The sequence below is a fragment of the Phlebotomus papatasi genome, chromosome 3 (assembly GCF_024763615.1).
Source record: "Phlebotomus papatasi isolate M1 chromosome 3, Ppap_2.1, whole genome shotgun sequence".
In the NCBI taxonomy this organism is placed as follows: Eukaryota; Metazoa; Arthropoda; class Insecta; order Diptera; family Psychodidae; genus Phlebotomus; species Phlebotomus papatasi.
The window spans coordinates 36,586,050-36,605,257 of NC_077224.1; the positions used below are offsets into that span (position 1 = coordinate 36,586,050).

The 19,208-nt window shown below is 32.0% G+C and overlaps 1 protein-coding gene across 2 annotated transcripts in view; it reads left to right on the plus strand.

The window, feature by feature from the left end:
- LOC129805524 (protein phosphatase Slingshot) overlaps positions 1–19,208 on the plus strand; it is a 63,365-nt gene that overhangs the window by 31,961 nt on the left and 12,196 nt on the right. For both annotated transcript variants that reach the window (XR_008752094.1, XM_055853489.1), the window contains exons 5-6: positions 38–103; positions 18,381–18,575. Coding sequence is in view for 1 of the 2 variants with exons in the window: in XM_055853489.1 (XP_055709464.1) it covers positions 38–103; positions 18,381–18,575 (261 nt within the window). In the remaining variant the exon portion in view is untranslated. The remainder of the gene's footprint in view (positions 1–37; positions 104–18,380; positions 18,576–19,208) is intronic.

A 19,208-nucleotide genomic window follows, 5' to 3' on the forward strand; every position in this document is an offset into this window, starting at 1 on the left:
TTTTCTAACATATTATTTGTTTATTTAAAATTTCCAGTGGATTTAGTGTCAGTGTTTGCGGGAGGACACATATTTTCAAGCCAGTTTCAGTTCAGGCAATGTGGTAAGTTTTTTTTGCACTTCTTTTGTTTGTTTAAATTTAAATTATTATGTGTACCCCCCTCTGACACTGTTCTACTGTGATAATAGTTGACAAAAGCATATTAAACAGTGTGTTGATATGACTTTTTACAATTTTCTATACCCATCAATCTCCATGTTTCATGTGTCTATCAACATAAATCAATTATTGATCAATCATTTGCAAGTATATAGTTCCCTCTTTTTATTGTCTAAGTTTAAAGCAATGGCAGAGGAAAATTCGCAGAGTGCTCGAATTCGCTGAAAAATAGTGCAAGAGAAGAATCATTTTAAAGAAGGAGAAACTTATTTAGATTTTTTTTGTAGACGTACCTTTTTTAATGTAATAACTTGAATAACAACTCCAATAATAATCAATAATAACTTCAATATTCTACTTAATACAAATTGGCCACGCCTACTTATAAAACTATGTAGGGTACAATGAGGTAATTTGGAATAGGATTTAAATTGGAATTTTGAATTTTCCTTACTAAACTGTTTTAGACTGGTCAAAGACGAAAAGAAACATGAAGAATTCTCTCACTCTTGAGTGTATGGCTTGTAGTTCTTCGTGAATTTCTTTTTCACTCTGACCATTTGAAATGTCTGAAACAGTGAAGAAACCTCAAAATTCCAATTTAGATTTTATTCTAAATTATCTCAACACTGAGAGAAATCCGAAAAAGTTAAAATAACATTCCGGAAATGTCAATTTTACGCTGCATTATTGATCCGAAATCGGTGTAAATATTATACTTTTTAGGTGTATTGTGGGTTAAAGTTACCCTTTTGCATGTTAATTTTATACTTAAAAGGGTGTAAAATTAACATTAAAAAATGTGTTGAAGTTACGAGGAAAAAAAGTTAATCGCACCGCCTTTTTTCTCAGTGAATGTACCAAAATTTAGCATAAAAGCCTCACTATTTTTTAAAGTAATTAAATTAGTCTTGGTAAAAGAGATACTTCATATTGTAACGCCTCTTTTGAAGCCACGCCCATTTGTACATTTTTACCTGCTGTGTGTAAAATTTTCTAAAGAGTTCTGATCAGCGATATTGTGAAAAATGATCATAAATCAAATTTTAATACTAAATGACTGAATAATAAAAAAGAAAAGAAACCAGGGAAACTGGGGCAGTATTAAACACGGGGTAGTTGTAAACACTGCGACGTTTTTATTCATATATATTGGATTTCATTGGGACCTATATGAATTTATAGATAGTATCCTTGTTCCCTGAACAAACAGTCGACAGAACTTCAATTAGTGTAGACATAAAAATCTGTGTTTACATCTACCCTGTGTTTAATTTACTACTCCCTCAGTTTCAATTTAAGTTTTAATTAATTTTGTGTAATATTAGCGCACTGTAAAAAGTATTGACTATTTTACCATGATTTTCATCTACCTATTTTATGCTAAATTTGCTTAATTTTACACAAAGTGTGTAATAAATGTGTAAAAATTTACACAACTGTGTTGTTGTCTAATTTGATTTAAAAATTTCATACCGTGGAGACGTGAAAAATACTTAAGAGGGTTAATCAATGCCTCAACAATTTCCGAGGATTTCTTCTGATGTTTCCTGGGTTCACGAAGATTTTCCAATTTCGGAAGGTATTTCCGAGCTACTAACAGTTCTTAGCATTCCTATAAGTTTTCTTCAAGATTTTCCGGTTTTTCCGTCGACGACGTTTCCGGAGACTGTTCCGAGTAATAGAGACTCCCGAATGCTCTGGAATATTTCTGGAATTTTTGAAAATTCCCCGTGGAATTACCGGAAAGAAATTTCTGGGAAAAGTCTGGAGAATTTTTCGGTTTTCTAAGGAAGTTCTTGCGGCTCCCGAGGGTTTCTTGAATACACCACAGAGACGTGATTCAATGTGGTTCAACTTAAAAATTTGTAATGTCAAATTACTTAAAATTACACAAATTTAAATTTACACTTACTTAAAATTACACAATTTTGGATTACACTTTTTCTGAAGTACATATTTGTGCAGCTCGTGTAGCTTTACGACAATTGTGATAAAAATGAATTATTGGTTATCCCTGTAATCATTTTTTTTCTCTGTCTGAAAAAATAAAACATTTTACTGTTCAAATCAGACTTCCTGAGTGTAGCTTTTGGGAACCGAAAAGGATGTGATCGACACAAATTGCTTTGCTAGGTTTATCTATGAAAGCTATTTACATTTAGAAAAGTTATTTACGCTTTCAGGCTTCGCACACATTGTGACTTCCAACACTTCATTTTTCCCCATATTCTTTTATCGAATCTGTGTGTACGAAGCCCGAAAGCCTTCTCCTAATATTGCTAAGTTATTTATAAATCTAAATTTATTTTATGTTACTAAATGCTATTTTGAATGGTTTATTCGGTATCAGAAATTTTCTTAATACTAATATAATGATGTATTAAAGTCTGTAGAAGGTGAAGCATTCATACTACTTCCAAAACATATTCAAAAATTGCAGCCTTAGGGGGAAGTGGGGCACCTTTGAAAGTGGGGCACCTTTGAAATTGGGATTTTTCTCCCATGTTTAAGTGGAATTGAGCCATATCATAATGCAATTTAGCTTCTCAATCTATTTGTGCACCTAAATTATATCACGATAAAGCTCAATTTAATTTAAAAATAGGTGAAAAATCTCAATTTCAAAGGTGCCCCAATTCCCCCTATAGAGCTTTAGAGGTTATACCGCAGATGCGGGTTCCTACTTCCCTGTCATTTTTAAGCTTATTTTTGTTAATTCTATTATATAAGGATGGTCTTACCTGTCCGATTTACCATTTCAATCATAAATAAATAAGAAAAGTATTCATAGATCGTAAATTTCTGGGGTGCTGAGCAGACCATCTAAAGTCCGAAAGTAATAGTAGGGGAAAGTACTCTCCCTTCGAACGTTCATGCCTTCGAATAATATGAATTTTCTTTTGGTTTTCCTAAGAGACTTACACATTTCTATTAAATATTAGTTGCCTTATCATCAATTGTTGATAATTCCATGATAATTTAGTTTACGAAAAACAATAGAAATTCACATTATTCGAAGGCATGAACGTGCGAATGGAGAGCACTTTCCCCTATCTCTTACCGTTTGTCTATCAGTTCCTGAAGTGAGAGACCTGAGAGTCAGATAATTAAATAAATTCTGTAAAGTTAATTTTCTAAAAAACTTCAGATTTGGAAAGGTTTACGGCCCTTTTGGGTAATGAGGGGGTAAAGATGTGGGTGCAAAAATAATTCTAGGGATTATAAATTGTTTTCTCTATGAGTTTGAGCAATAAAATTGGTTAGAAAGAACAGAGTATGGAATTATTGCATTATTGGATGGTGGTGTATATAGGGAAGTGAAGGCTGTAAAATCACGACATAACAACACCAGTGAACACAAAATAACAATGTGAGGTGCACAAGAGAAATAAAAAGATACTGAATCGAACATTTTCTTTTCTATACACAACAAGTAGAAAAATCCAGGACAGATATAGAATGGATAGAATATTAAAATCTTTTGCCTTTTATTAATTCCATACAAATATTTTTTTTTACACATGCAGAAATTCCAATTGCTGATGTATGGCTGATTTGTTCCTTTTTTTTCGTTATTATTAACGAATCATGTATTTCTCGCGAAAGTACGATTTGGTCAGACACTTTGAGTATGGTACAGCTTTAAAAACATGTGGAGTTGGGCTAGTAGTTGTGCAAAGTGGTTTAACCTTAAAAAATGTTGATTTTCCATTTTCGTATGTTCAGCAACGCATGAAAAGCTTGAAAGAGTTGAAGTAAAGTTGCTGCTCAGTTGGGTTGGGAAAAAAGTTCATGTTGGACTTTTTTGTGGGTGACTCAAACTGGAAGGTATGGACTTTTGTGAGCTTCATTGAACTTCACGTTAGTTTTTTTTTTATTTGCCTCTCTGTTAGGAAACTATACTTGGTCTTGGGGTTTTATATAATGGTCAAAGCGTTTAGGTTTTGCTTTGAACTGTATGAGCACGATTTTGAAGTTAGGTTAGGAAATCTTAAAGGTTGATTTCACTGAAAATTTCAGAGATTGAAAAGATAACTATAAAAGCATCTTTTAAAGAATTAAGACTTTGAAATTTGAAGTCTATAAATTAACTGGAACAATAATTAATTTGAACAATTTCTTATCGCATGGAGAAAATGTCATAAAATTTACTATAATTAATTAATCTGTTAAAGGAAGTCTTTCTAAGATTAACATAACTTAGTAAGAGATATTTTGAGTTATCCAAATGGATAGATATTATAATTTACTTTGATTTGCTTTATATGAAAAATGAAGCATTTTATTCTATTTTTAATTGTTAAAAAACGGAAACTGACCTTAAGGAAATGTTTCAAAAGGTTTTTGGGATATTTTTTCAAGAGCTTGATTCACTACTGACCTAATACAGGTCCGTTGGATAAGTTATTGTCCAGAAACACTTAAAGGTTATGTTTATCATAATTCCATATTTAAAAATATCTTCTTAGTTATACATAAAGGAATTAAACTTAATTATTCAAAATCAAAGACATTTTTAATTAATTATAAAAGTATTTTCGAGATTTCCTCATTGTTTTATATGGACAAAGGAAAATACCATGAAGAAGTACTAAGAAGTATAGGATCTTCGAACAATTCCTACTTCGGGAAACTCATTTTATCTATGTTCTTAATGAATTTTATCCATGGTTTTTTTTCAGAAAATTTCTTTGCCAATTTTAAACAATAAAAAAAATCTTAAAATTTCAATTCGTTTTTTTTTCCAATTGGAAGTCTATAAGATATATTTTTATTGAAATTTTGTTGTGCGTATTCAATGCCGCCTATTGGTGACCAAAAAAAGTTTGCGTATTTTGAAAAGTTGTATGCTATTAAATCAAGTTTTAAATCATAAAATTAATAGATAAGCAGTAATAGTGATTTGAACACAGAAAATAACTCCATTAAAAGTGCCCTAGAAAATGAAGTTTCTAAAGTTGTTTTTTTTTAAATGAATAATTAAGGTTTTATTGCGACTTCTAAAGATGTTTATTGAAAATTCCAAGACCACGAACTATTCAACCAACCATGTATCAACATATTTAGTCATAAACACAATATAATGTGAATACAGAGAAATAAGAAATGATTAATTCAGTTTAATATCCTGACTCTTTATTAACATGATTGAGAGTGTGTGTCTCTGTTGAGTTTGTTGTGCGGATAAATCTCCACTTAATTACCCGATTCATTTGCTTCAACCTCCCCAAAAGTGTCTGTTTCTTTGTAATTTTTTTTTTTGCCTCATCATCATACAATTAGCTTTTGCGGGGAGAGGGTGAATGACATCAAAAGCCCAGGGGGACATTTTTTTCTTCCACGCGAATTGACAAAAGAGTCTATCGAAGTGGTAACTATATAGGAGAGTCTGTAAAACTGTACAATTATATGGTGATTGGAGTGAATATCGACACGATGGTCCGTGTATAGAAGTTACCTTCTCTCCTATATATCCCGCCACAATAAATAAAATAATAAAATGGGAGTCGATGACGAAAGACTCCCAATGTTCTTTACTTCACGTTCAATTTCCACCTATGATTAAGACTTATCAGTGTGTTTTTGTTCTTCATCCGCAAAAGATCTCAACTGCATTAATATGAATCAAGTGATGTGATATATATATATATTAGTTTTTCCATCCAGTTCAGTTTTATTATTTGCAGTAATATATGAGGTAGCAAGCAAAGAAAATAAAAATTGACTGGGTGGATGTGTGATAAGCGCCGCAACAGAAGGCATTTTATTTATCTGTGCAATGATGAGTAATTGTATTAGACAATTGTTAATTACACTTGGAATTTTGTAATTAATTTATTGGAACGACGGACGTGGTTGGAGAGAAGAAAGAAAAACGAGTAACACGAACAAGAAATATGGTTTTACGGAGACTCTGTAAGGGGTAAGCAACCTTCTTTTGCGAGCCATCTCTTTTTTTTGTTGTTTCCTTTCCTTCATAGCCATCTTACGTCCGGGAAAAGTGAAATCGCGTCACGGTATTTAGAAAATATCCACATAGTACCTAAAGTCTGGCGTGTGAATCAATTTCAATATTATGTTGCTGGAAATGCATAAAATTGCCGAGAAATTTCTGTCCATAGAGATTAAACGTCTTCTTGGTGTTTTATTTTTGAAGGTGCGGTTTAAAAATAAAAGTTATCTCGATTGTTGAAAGAACATCATTTTCGAAAATTGCATCTTTGTGCCAAAAGAGTCAGAGAGATAAATAGCGAGAGCGATTATGTTTGAGAAGAAAGGCTTAGGGGAAACTCAGGTAGATCCGTATGGAGTCAGTTTCAAATACTGATAATTTCATTACACGTTTTAGAGGTCTAACCTATGACGACTAGGGCAAAATTTCGAATTTAAGACAATGCAGAATTCCGGACAAAACAATATAAAGTACGAACAAGTATCTGAAAACTTAATGAAAATCAATTAGGGGAGGGTATGTCAGTTGAACTTTCATTCAAGAATTATTATTTGCTAAATAAATACTAACTATATTAAAACTAAATCCTGCTGTTTCTTTTGGGTACAGAGATATCTAAAAAAATCAGAACATTTCTTAGAAATTTATGTATTATCTCCAAAAAGGTGTATTTTCAAAAGCAATGCATGTGTAAAACTACCCCACTTTCCTGTATATGATCATCAAAGTACTCAAGAATTGCGTAAATATTAAATTATTTCTAGAGATTATCCTAGTCCAAATTAACAAATGGATTTACACGGAATTCCGCATTGTCCGGACATCTAAATTTTATCCTATTCGTATATTTCGAGCATTCATCAAAATAACATTGTACTACTCCAAAAAAAGTCTTTTTAAACGGACAAACAAATCTAGTCCACAATTTGTCAATGGATGTTATTTACCAATTTGATAAATATTTTTCTGACATTTTGTATGGAAAAACATCCTTTTGATAAACTTTTAACAAGATTCAGTGTTGGTCGCTGATTTGACAAAACTTTCCCATATTCTGCATTTGCAGAATATGGGAATGCATATAATAGTTCAGAGAGGAAAAAAAATCCATTGCGTGAAAACTCGGAAAACCCCGGGTCATATATGACCCTATTGTCCTCAAGGGAAGTGTACATACCATTTTCAAAATCTATATCACGGACTTTTTAAGAGTTTTTTTTTTGCTTGAAGTTACTAATTTGGTCAAAAACCATGGCAAACTGGATTGTCTTGATAAACACTGTACTCCTGGTGTTCAAGGTATCTTCCTGGTAATCCCTTGAACAGTCACTGTCACAATATTTTGAGTGGTATTTGGCAAAAATAAACTTATCCACATATTTATTCATACACAATACAATTGCACAATATGGGACACTTGCAGAATACTCTAAAATATTGCAAAATATGTTATATTTCATCTATAAGATGAAATGTCCAGGAGCAAGATGTCCCACCCGCATTTCACAAAGAAAAACAATGTCCCAACTACATTTCGCTATAGGTTTGGGACGAAAACACTGTTGCCCTTGGGGACAATAGGGTCGTATATGACCCGGAAAATTCTACACGCTTTTCTGGAAAATTGAGAGTAGTTTATTATATCAAAATATGCAATATACAATCTTTAGATATTCTATTTTGTGTTGCTAAAGAACTTTTTGCTGAAAAAAATAAATTAATATAAAAAATGTTGGAAAAGAAAAGTCATTTCACAAAGTTCGAAATTAGTGACTTTTGATCTCAAATATTTTCTGTTCCTGAATATCTGGAGTCTTGAGAAAATTAGCCAAGAATCTTATATCCTTCTATTATGATGTCGTGCACAAACCGATAGATTTCAATTAATGTAAATAGTCAAAAAAAATTGTTTTTCCCCGGGTCATATATGACCCTAATGACGCGAAAGAGTTAATCAGATAATAGTATATGGGGCAGTATTGCACATTTAATTTTTTCACAGTGATTGTTCGTATTGTTTTGTGAGTCCTTTATAAACAATGGCTACGTATTTATAAAAATTTACTTCATACAAAACATTGAATTAACTGCGACTAACTTTGGTAGTGTTGCATGTAAGTAAGAAGTCAAATGGTGCTATAGTAATTATATAATCAATTCAAAAATGTTTTCGATTAGCATTCTTTTGATTTTTCTCTTTTTCACTTATTCATTGTAAATGGGATTTTTTAGAAATTCATAAACTGCTAATATCTCTTTAACTAATTCAAAACAAGAATAAAAATCCAAAATTGCTGTCAAGAGTAGAAAAAGGCTGTACAAATCAGCCCCAGGATGTATGCGGATATACCCCAGGGAAAGAAAAAAAACATAACAAAGATACAATTTTAATTTTCTTTAAAAATTATGTTATTTTCCATATCGTCGGTTGCGTCTACCTCTGTCGTATCTGCATTTGCTTTGTATCTGCATTCGGTGCAAGCTACAATACAAACGTTTCCTCTTGCGTAAAATGCTGACACAAAAGAAATGCAGATACGACAGAGGTAGACGCAACCGACGATATATCTTATGGCCTCTAACCACATAGAGAAACTTATGTCCATATTGAAGCAATTTCCCTACGCTTGTGTAGGAAAAACTATTCAATATGGACTTAAATTTATCTAGTATGCAGAGGTCATTAACCCATTGCCAAGGATAAAAATTAGTAATGCAATTTTTTTCCTATTTGTTCGGTAATTTGGTTAACCTACCCCAATTTCCCCTATTATCAATTGGTATTGAAGGTATTGAAGACTTATTGAGCTATTTGGCAATAATTGTTGGCCACGAAAGATGCTTCAACTAAATGTGAGGTAACGGAACTGTGTGAAGGTATTAATAGCAATTTGCAAGAGAAACATTGAGCACACACAAATTGATCTTGTGAGGTGCGATAAAAGTGACAAAGAAGTGCAAATTGATGAAAATATATAGGAGAAGAAGATGTCTAATAATATTTTTTTTTCGGCACAATAATTTCAAAGGTCCACAACTCTCTCAGGGAAAGAAAGAGAGTCTTGTATGCGTGAAATTGCAAATATGGAAAATTGAGGGAATTGGGTGATGTTTTTTCAAGCACTTTTCTTATTTATTTATTTTATTTTTTGTTGAAATGAAGAAGAGATATAAAATTGACCACATCGAGACGTGCGAGTTCCTAATATTACTGTCTTTTCCATCTTGAGGTGGTTGGTCGTGTGATTTCAACAGAGTAGCTTTGTATATATGGGTTCAAGCAAATCGTTTTTGCCTAAAAAGAGATTGAATTAATTTTGTTGAATTCGTGATGATAGCAAAATTCTCTAGATAAATAAAGTAACTGCTTTTTCTACAATCGGTTCTTAAAATTGCTACAACGAATTTTCAAGATTAAATTTAACTGTACAGTTGTTAAATGTAAATTCCTTGTTTTTATGTGCTGAATGTTAGATAAAATTCATTTAATAAGGGTCTATACTTTGATTTATATTTTTCTTTAAAAGCTTCAGTCCATATGCTTAGCAACTTTTACGTGGTATAAAAAAAATTTTAGACTGAGAAAATTTCTTGATCAAAATATTCATTCATTGACTTCTTGAAAAATGTTTATATGAGAATTGAAGTCTATGGTCAATCTTAATATTTATGTTGCAAATTGTGCTTGTTGTTAGAATTTTGGAGTTTTTTTTTTCTTTAATAATAATAATGTTTTCCGGATGAACTCTATATAGAGGTACGCACGCTACTTTCCGACGACTCAAGCATCGGACAACTCATTTTTTCTATATTCTTAATGATTTGACCCATGGCTCTTTTCCGAAAATTTGAGACACTGGACTAGTTATTAAATTTATAATATTATAATGGATGAAATTCATTATAAACATGTTGAAAAAATGAGTTGTTCGAATCTTGAGTCGTCCGAAGGTAGCGTGCTTTCTCTTATTTTGATGTTAGCTTCAATCTTGCATTTATTTCCAATTCTGCAAAGAAAAGAAATTATATTGCAGTAGATAAGAAGTTTTCATGCATTTATATTAACTTTTATTATTTTTAAAGATTGATAAATTAATATCTTAGAGTTCAAATAGACTCGGGGTGATCGTAGAATATTTAGTCTGTAAAATTTTGCAGAAATGATCTTTCCCAAATGGTCATACACTGAGGGCTTTGGATAAGTGATTAGAGGTCCTTTGCATAAATTTTCTTTACCTAATCCTTTACTGCCCAATCAGCCTGAGTCTATTAGGGCCCTTAGAAGTGTGCTACATATTATTTAAAGGAAAGAAAGTACCTATAAGGCAGTAAACAACTCTCAGTTTCCAATTACTAAGAGTTTAGCAAAAGAGATGCGATAGATTTTGAACTGTATAAAGCTACCCCACCGTCTACTCGATATTTTAATGAACTTGAAATATATATCAATAAAGATAATGAAAAACAAGAAATAGTGCTATAAATAAGTAAATTATTTAAATAGCTATAAGTGACTGTTTGTATAAGTTCTTATCTTTCTTTTCTGTGATTGAGAACGAGATTTAATGAGAAGATCTACTTTTCAAAATAAGATACTTCAGCACTTTGCAAGCCGTTTTTTTTGCTTCGTTTTGCCTTTATATTGGATTGCTATTTGAGATAGTGAAGAAATACATAAAGAGCTTATATTTAAATGAACAAAAAATGTCATTAAGTAATTACACACTTGTACTTAAATTGTCGCAATTAGTGAGATCTTTTTCTTGTTGAGTCATTCTGGAGATTCTCTTGGAGTTCTTAAGTAGGTAGGATTTCTTGTGGAATTTCCGGGTCTGACTTGGCAAAAAGAAAACTAAATTAGTAACAGTTTGTTTAATATTTGCATTTTGTTGGCTTAAAAGGAGCAACAAAGAAGGGAATGGGAAATTATAGTTTAACATCCAAAAAAGTAAAAAAAAGAAAACTAACAATGGTATGTTTTGATGAGACATTTAAGAGTAATTTATTTTTGCTCCAAAGACAGAAAGAATTTCGACTGGACAATTTTAGTGAAATAAATATATAAAAGCGAATGAGTCACGGAGGAAATTTCTGTTTGTGGGTAATTGGGGAGAAATAAAAGGTGCATGCCTCTGAAGAATTTCTTCAACGATGATATAATTCTGGGATGTTCTTCTCTCGTGGACTGTTTAATTATGTTAGAGGCTGAAAGAAAGAAAAAAAAAGACAGATGGATAATTTTATGAAATTAGTGAATAATTGAGGGCTTATGGATTGTATGTGTGGATGGTTAAAAAAAAAAAGAGAACAGGTAAAAGTATTTAGTGCAATTTTCTTCAGGTGCACAACGAAAATTTCCTGTTTTGTCTCTCTATATATAAAAACACTGACATAATTTTAAATTACACAAATTACTGAGTAAGTATAACTATAACTTTCTGTTCAGATAATATTGCAATATATGAACGAAGAAAGTATTCCAGAGTGATTAGAAGCACCCATTAGCAAGTCAAATAAGACTTGCACCTTGTGCTTTCTCACTCTATCTTGTCACTGATATGAGAAGTGTGTTTATCTCAGGTACAAACAAGTTTTTTGTAGGCTTGAGAATTGACCCAGAATTAATACCCAAGAAGATGGTAGATACACTGACACATCAATATCTCCCGGATATCTTGTTCCACATTTTCCTCTCTGGCGCTGAACTATTTTTTTTTTCATTCGTTGTTGTTATAAACTTGCTTTCGATGTGTCCCCAACACCACAAGTCGGGCAATTAGGTGAATAATTTCAATTAACTTTTTTTTGCCAATGGTGAAACACATAAAAGTATTGCATGTGGAACATTTTGCAATAATTCCATCCAACTCCTATAGGGGAAGTGCTTATAATTTTGGACAGTCTGCATATAAGCATCGATATCCTAAGTTTGAAGTGCCATATTTTCAATACTAATTGACTTTTCTTGTTACTCTCTTTTCAGAAGGATTGTTTAGAAACTTGGCAAGCTATTTATCATCTCATTTTTACTAAAATTAGTTTTAATACGTTTAAAAATGAATTGATATGTAGAGGTGAATTTGACTCTTATTTTGGACAACTTGGTTATTAATTTTTACAACTTGTCTGTAAATTTGGACAGATAATCCGCCTCAACAGGATGCCCATTGTTCTTCATTTTATGAACCAATCTTACCAAGTCCTCTTCCTGGTCATGTAAGGGAAACGTGGAATGTCACAAGACGCCCAGAAACTTTCCATATCATTCATTAAAGTGAGTTGACTTCGGTGCTCCAAGTACGTGCGGATTCGCTCATTCCCTGACCTTTCCGGGAGCCTTTCAAGGCATTTCTCACTGCATCTCTTTCGTAGAGATGATGCTCCTTCATTTCTCCAGGCATTTGTCCAACCTAGTCATCACAAAAGCTAAAACTTCACGAAATTTCGTGAGAAAAACACCTGTCCAAAATAAGAATCTTCACCTCACTGGTGAATGTCTTAAAAAATTTCCCATTTTTCACACGAAAAATATAATTCACAAGGCAAATCTCACTTCAGGTCAAATGTACAAATCATCAGTAACGTGAATCAACACAATACTCAATGAATATTCAATAATATCACTCAAAAACAGCGAACAAACTTTGTTAGTACTTCACCAAAACTAAATAAGACTGAAGTAAGCCACGAAGTTCTGTCATATTTCTCGTAAGCAATTGCTCACACTGAATTTTCAACAAAGCAATTTCAACTCAAATCATATTCAAATTTTAACGTATTTAGTGTTAAAATATTCCAAAAAGAACAAATATTTAGATAGAATTCATTATTCATCAAATATTGGAATAAAAATCCATCATTTTAATCAATTTATTTTTAGTGTCCAATGTTATCCTCAAAGTGTCCAAAATAAGAAACTGGACAAAATTAGAAGCATTTCCCCTATGTGGCTTATGTTTTGAAGCTGAAGAAAGGCGCGTAAGTGATTAATAACAATGGCCTTCCGAAATGCATGAAATGATTGGAAATGTGTGACTGTAGAATTGGGATTTAAGAGCATTCACAATTTTTTTTAGGTTTAAATTTTTGCAGTAATAAAGACAAAGACACTTGTAATACAGTGTCATTGATTTGTTACTGTTTACAGGGATATTCATTAAAAAAAAAACATGTAGGGGAATTGTACGAAATTTTGGTCAGCTTTCAATTTCGGCCACATCTTTTGCTCTTTAAATTGCCATAAATTTTCTGTTTTTGTATATTCTATCCAGAGATTAAACAATGCAAACAAAAAAAAAAACAAAAACGTTTCTTCGACGAATGATATAATGTGAAAAAATCTTTGGAAGAATTCCGGAAGACGTTTTTTGCAGATGTTTTTTTTCTAATTTAAATCATACGGAGGGTGGTGCGGGGAAGGATTTCTCTAGACTTTCTGTGGGTCAAATAGGCAATTTTATTAGACGAACGTAAATTAGAGAAAACTCTGGGATCCTCAGAAATACCGTCGTTCTAAACTATTGCTCTTCAGTATCTCCTTGAGAGCATTCTATTGTCTTACGGTATCTACATTCGTCCTTTCTCGGGGACCAAATGGGTCACCTTAGTTAAAAGCCGGCGGATTTTCCCACAAAATAATCTTTGAACTAACTAGGGCGAATGTTTAGAATCATTAAATGAGAGCAAAATCCCTTTACCTCGGACAACAAAGTCCGAGCTGTGTTTTAATGTCTCGAGGAAAATGTTTCACTACTTTTAGGTGCAATTACACCAATTTATGCATATGTGATACTCACAAGAATTACAGCCTTAAGCCGAAAAGATATCTTTTTGTGGCAAATCACATATTGAATCGCATCAATACAATGCTTGTCTTTTTTGTTTACAAATCAAATTTATTTTAGAGAATTTCGGACATTTAAAATTATTTTTCATGTCCTACAGTATAGGGGAATGTAGGCATGGTTCGCACAGAGTCAACCTTCAAATTATGCTAATTTTCTCTTTCTTTGCAAAGAGCTAACCTATACCATTCCTCATCTTGTTTCATAAGCTTAATAATGATCTATCTTATGGCTAAGAAATGACGAACTAACTCTTTGCAAACAAATAGAAAATTTGCGTTGTTTGAAGGTTCACTCTGTGCGAACCATGCCAACATTCCCCTATTTGTTTGCAAAGAGCTAGTTCGTCATTTCTTAGCCATAAGATAGATCATTATTAAGCATATGAAACGAGATGAGGAATGGTAGGTCAGCTCTTTGCAAAGAAAGAGAAAATTCTCATCGTTTTAAGGTTGACTCTGTGCGAACCATGTCAACATTCTCCTAATTAAATTAGGTATTGCAGTGTCGGATTTGATAATAAAAAAGGAACCTTAAATCACATAGTTTCATAAAGTACTTATTATAAAAGAATGGGTATGTTTTCAAGTTATAGGTAAATTACAAGATTCAGAATTAAGATATAAAATTAAATTAGACCGGGTTTAAAGCAGTTTTTTCGCTTTTCTAAACATTCTATAGGATAAGTGTGGCAAATTTCGGCCACATTTCAATTCCGGTCACCTTTTTTGTTCCTAGAATTTCCATGAATTTTTAGTTTTTGCAATTATACAATGCAAAAGAATAACAAAAAATGTAGCTTCGACAAACGAGATGTCGTGAAAAAGACATCTCAAAGTTCCAATGAAACATATCTTTCCTAAACTCAGGCTTCAGAGTTAAGTTTTATCCACAGTTCTAATTTCTTAAGAGATGAAATTTATAGGAAAATTTCAATTTCAAGTAGGCAATTGATCTATCAGATATTGAAAAGCAAAGTTCTGTTTTTTTTAATGCTATTCTATAGAGAGTGGGGCAGTTTCATGCACCTAAGTTTTTACAAGACTCATTTGTCTGAAGTTTGTGTCAAGATAATTAAATCTACATACTTTCTATTTATTGGCTATTTGAAAATGTACAACCTATCACTTCTATATTAATCTACTTATTAATCTAAAATTTAATATTTTTGAAATTCATGTGTGAATGAAACTGCCCCAGCCTGCCTAATCTGGTATTTCAAAAGAATCACAGCTAATTTTAATATAGGAGATTATATTGGTATCACAGAGAACTTCTGATTGAACTGTTGTCCCATTGTCTTCTGTTTAATTTTCAATCATTTATCAGTATCATTGATCCTTCAATTCTGAGATAAAAGAGGTTAAAACTTTAAGTTAAATGTTTTATTGTTTAATTTAAGATCTTCAATTCTAGTTTCGTATATTATAAATTGACAAGTTGCGGTTATAATAAAATTTGTTGCGTTTTTCATTCTAAAAGACTTAAAACATTTTAAAGTTCAATGTTAAAAATCTTTGTTGAAAAAGGGAGACCGGGACAGAATTACCCAGAAAATTATATTTTGCATTGCGTATAATTTATAGAAGAAAATGTTTGTACCATAAGGGTAAATATTTCAATGAATAGAAGGGAAGCTGTTTATGTTGAATAAATTAATAAAGATTTTCTTAATATTCTTGGTAAGGCATACTATAATATTCCGCTATCTATTAGGGGAAAGTACAGTCCCTTCACTGAGAAAAAAACGGGGGTGCGATAAACTTTTTTTTCCTCATAACTGACACTTTTTAGGCGTAAAAATATATCAACATTTTTTAATGTTAATTTTACACCTTTTTAAGGGTAAAAATAACATGAAAAAGGGTAGGGGAAACTGGGGTACCACCAAACACTTTTGAAAGATGCGATTTTGACTGAATTTCCTAAGAAAACTGTGAATTTTAGAAAAATGTTGCTTACCCCATGTTATAGACTTACGTATAGGCTGCATATTAATGTATACAAGGATGATGTGAAGCATTCCAATTTTTCGTAAAAAGGAAAATTGGGTCACCATGCATTTTTCGCTTTTTTCCAACCACTCGGGGTACCAATAAACACTTTCTGGGGCACCAAAAAACACCTAATTTTCTCACCCATTGAAGTTATTTTGGGCATTCACCACAACTCTTAATTATAAAAAGGTATTGAAAATGTAAATAATTCTCAAAAAAGCACTGCAAAATTTAGAATGAGTGACCAAAATAGCTAAAAACTAAAGCACTGCACATCGAACATATTTTTCAATAGATTTTTCATCATTTTGACAACATTCGACTTCCGACTGGAAAGCAGCGCCACTAAAATCGTGGCAAACACTATACCTAAAGTTCAAATTTTGCGCGCTCTTCTGATTATTTGTAATAAAATCGAGAAATCATTCGTCAATCCTCGATTAAAATCATTTAAGAATCATTAAGAATCATTTAATGCAAAATTGGGTTCTTGAAACTATATTTCTCCTGAGTCTTGAATGAAAATCCCATGAATGAATATAAATTTCAGAAATCGAACAGAGAGGGAGATGAAGAGTAAGAAAGATAAGAGGAAAAATTTTGCCATTCAAGCTACGCTCGCGACATCTGCAATTGTAAGAAATTTGCCTGTTTGTTGGTGCCCCAAACTCTGTTTTGTGATGGATTTTATATTCTTTTAAAAAAATGTGAACATTAGTTTCTTTAGTAGGTGCATAAATATTATCCCAAAACATGTAGGAAAGTACTGATGTAGTGAAATTTGATGTAACTTATTTCAGTTTTATTTTCCAGGTAGATATATAAATGACTAAAATTATCAAAATCTCACAATTTTGCGAAAAAAGTTTCTTATTTCTAAACTACTTGAACTATGTGGATCATTTTTTCTCTGGACAAGCATTCCTATAGTATCTATGATTTCATGTAAGTCTCATTCTCTGACATCTTATACCTACTTAAAAAATCGCAGTGTTTGGTGGTACCCCTGTTTGGTGGTGCCCCAGTTTCCCCTAACTTTAACCCCTAATACACCTAAAAAGCATAATATTTACACCGATTTCGGATCAATAATGCAGGGTTAAATTAACATTTACGGAATGTTATTTTAACTTTTTCGGATTTCTCTCAGTGTTCGAATAATGTGTATTTCTTTTATTTTCCTAGGAGACTTTTACATAATAATCACATAATTATTAAGAATTCGTCAGTTAAATCAGCATTTGTCGTAACTTCCTTTTGACAACTTTTCAGGAGACGAAATTTTCAGTTCAATATTATTTTTCTTAAAAATGAGCCCCGAATGCGATACTTTTGAGTCAAAATAATGAAAGTGGCACTAATAAACTGTAAGTTAACTCGAGAAAATCTTTATAAAATTATTTAAAAGCTGCAATATTGAGAAATATGTTAGAAGAAACACAGTAATATTTTATCGTAACTTCCATCGTTTATAAAGCCGTAACTTCAAATGTATGAAAATCTTGGTAGTTACGACAATTTTCTAAAATGCATTATATCAATTTGAATTATTCTAGTGATAATAAGCGCCATTATTTGACTAAATTAGTCAATAATACTGTTATCCCTGTCCCTAAAAGCTTTTATTTCATAAGTTTTATTGAATAAATTTTGTGCGCCACGTCGCTTGTTTTGTTTTGAATTAATGACAGATGGGTAGGGATTTTTTCTCACTTTTTTCTCGCAAATATTGAATTAAATTGATTTCATGTTACACTATTCGCACTGTCTTTCGATATTTGGAAGAGTTTATAAACGTTTTATTGAGAAATATTGCAATTTTGCTGCAAATTATAAGCCACGGAAGTAAGCAAAAGAAGTTACGGCAAATGCTGATTATTGAAAATTTTGTATGGAAATTTGTCGTAACTTCCCCAAAAATGGAAGTTACGACAAATTCTGATAAATTTTTCTTAATTAAGGGCACTTACGATAATTTTTGTTTAAAATAATTTTTATTGGGCTTTTAAAAGTTTCTTTTTCACAAGTGCGTTTAATAAACAAAATTACGCTGATTCCAAATACGTATATATCTCAAAATCACAAAAATGAAGTTACGATAAATGCTGATTTAACTGACGAATTGGTGATAAAGCTAACTAATATTTAATAAAAATGTATAAGTCGCCTAGGAAAAATCAAAGAAAATTCACATTATTCGAAGGCATGAACCTTCGAAGGGACAGTACTTTCCTCTACTATCTGTGACTAATTCTGCCTCGCTCTCTCCTATACGAATCAGTTTTTTAAAGGTCACTTAAAGATTTTAAGATATAATGTCAGAATTGAGGGGTATATTGCACTTTTTTGAGTAACCATTTAAGATAAAGTGAGCAAATGATTGATAGTGTACAATTTTGCTATTTTTTTCTTATTTCTTCAAGGTCTGCACTTCAGACATTGCACAAAGTGTCTTCGAAGGCTAGAGAAAACAATTATTTTGCTGGTGGCCCATCACACGAATGGGTATCGTACTATGAGGAGCATATTGAGTCAGATCGTTCATGTCTCAATGAGTGGCATGCGATGGATTCACTGGAGAGTAGACGTCCACCATCACCAGATACGATAAGGAATAAGTGAGTATATATCGTTGACCATATAATTTGCCCTCATGCTAGCCCCGAGATGTTTCATCTTTAGATATTTTTTTTTTTGTAAATTGTGTTTCCCTCTCACCATCAACATCATTGCGCATTTTCGTCACGAAGAATTTATGGGAAAATTCTCAGAAAATGACACAAAGAAGTTGAATGATTGCACACAATATAATGATTTTTCTCATAGAACCTCTCATGGTCTTCTGAAAAGACAATATTCCTTATGTGTTCTGTCATATATATATGTACAATTTCCGCAATTGATAATCACTCTTGTGATCATCTGATGTTGAATGATTGAATTAATGCACATATTATTTGATGAACAAATATTTAATAATCTGAAAGACCAATGTTAAACACGGCTTTCTTTCTTCCATGCAACTTCTTCTTATCGTCTCAAGCGATAATAGTCGTGTTCCCTGTAAGCTTTATTAATATAAGCGACAATCAAATGAATAAACACAAGTAATAAACATGTGTAATCTTTACGTTTTTTTCTTTCTCCTTTTTCACAGGGAATTTTATCGTAAAGATTGCAAAGTTTGTTTTAGCGTTTTCAGCTGAATACTCTCAAGGTTTGGTATTTTAAAAAAGATCTGCGAGTAGAAG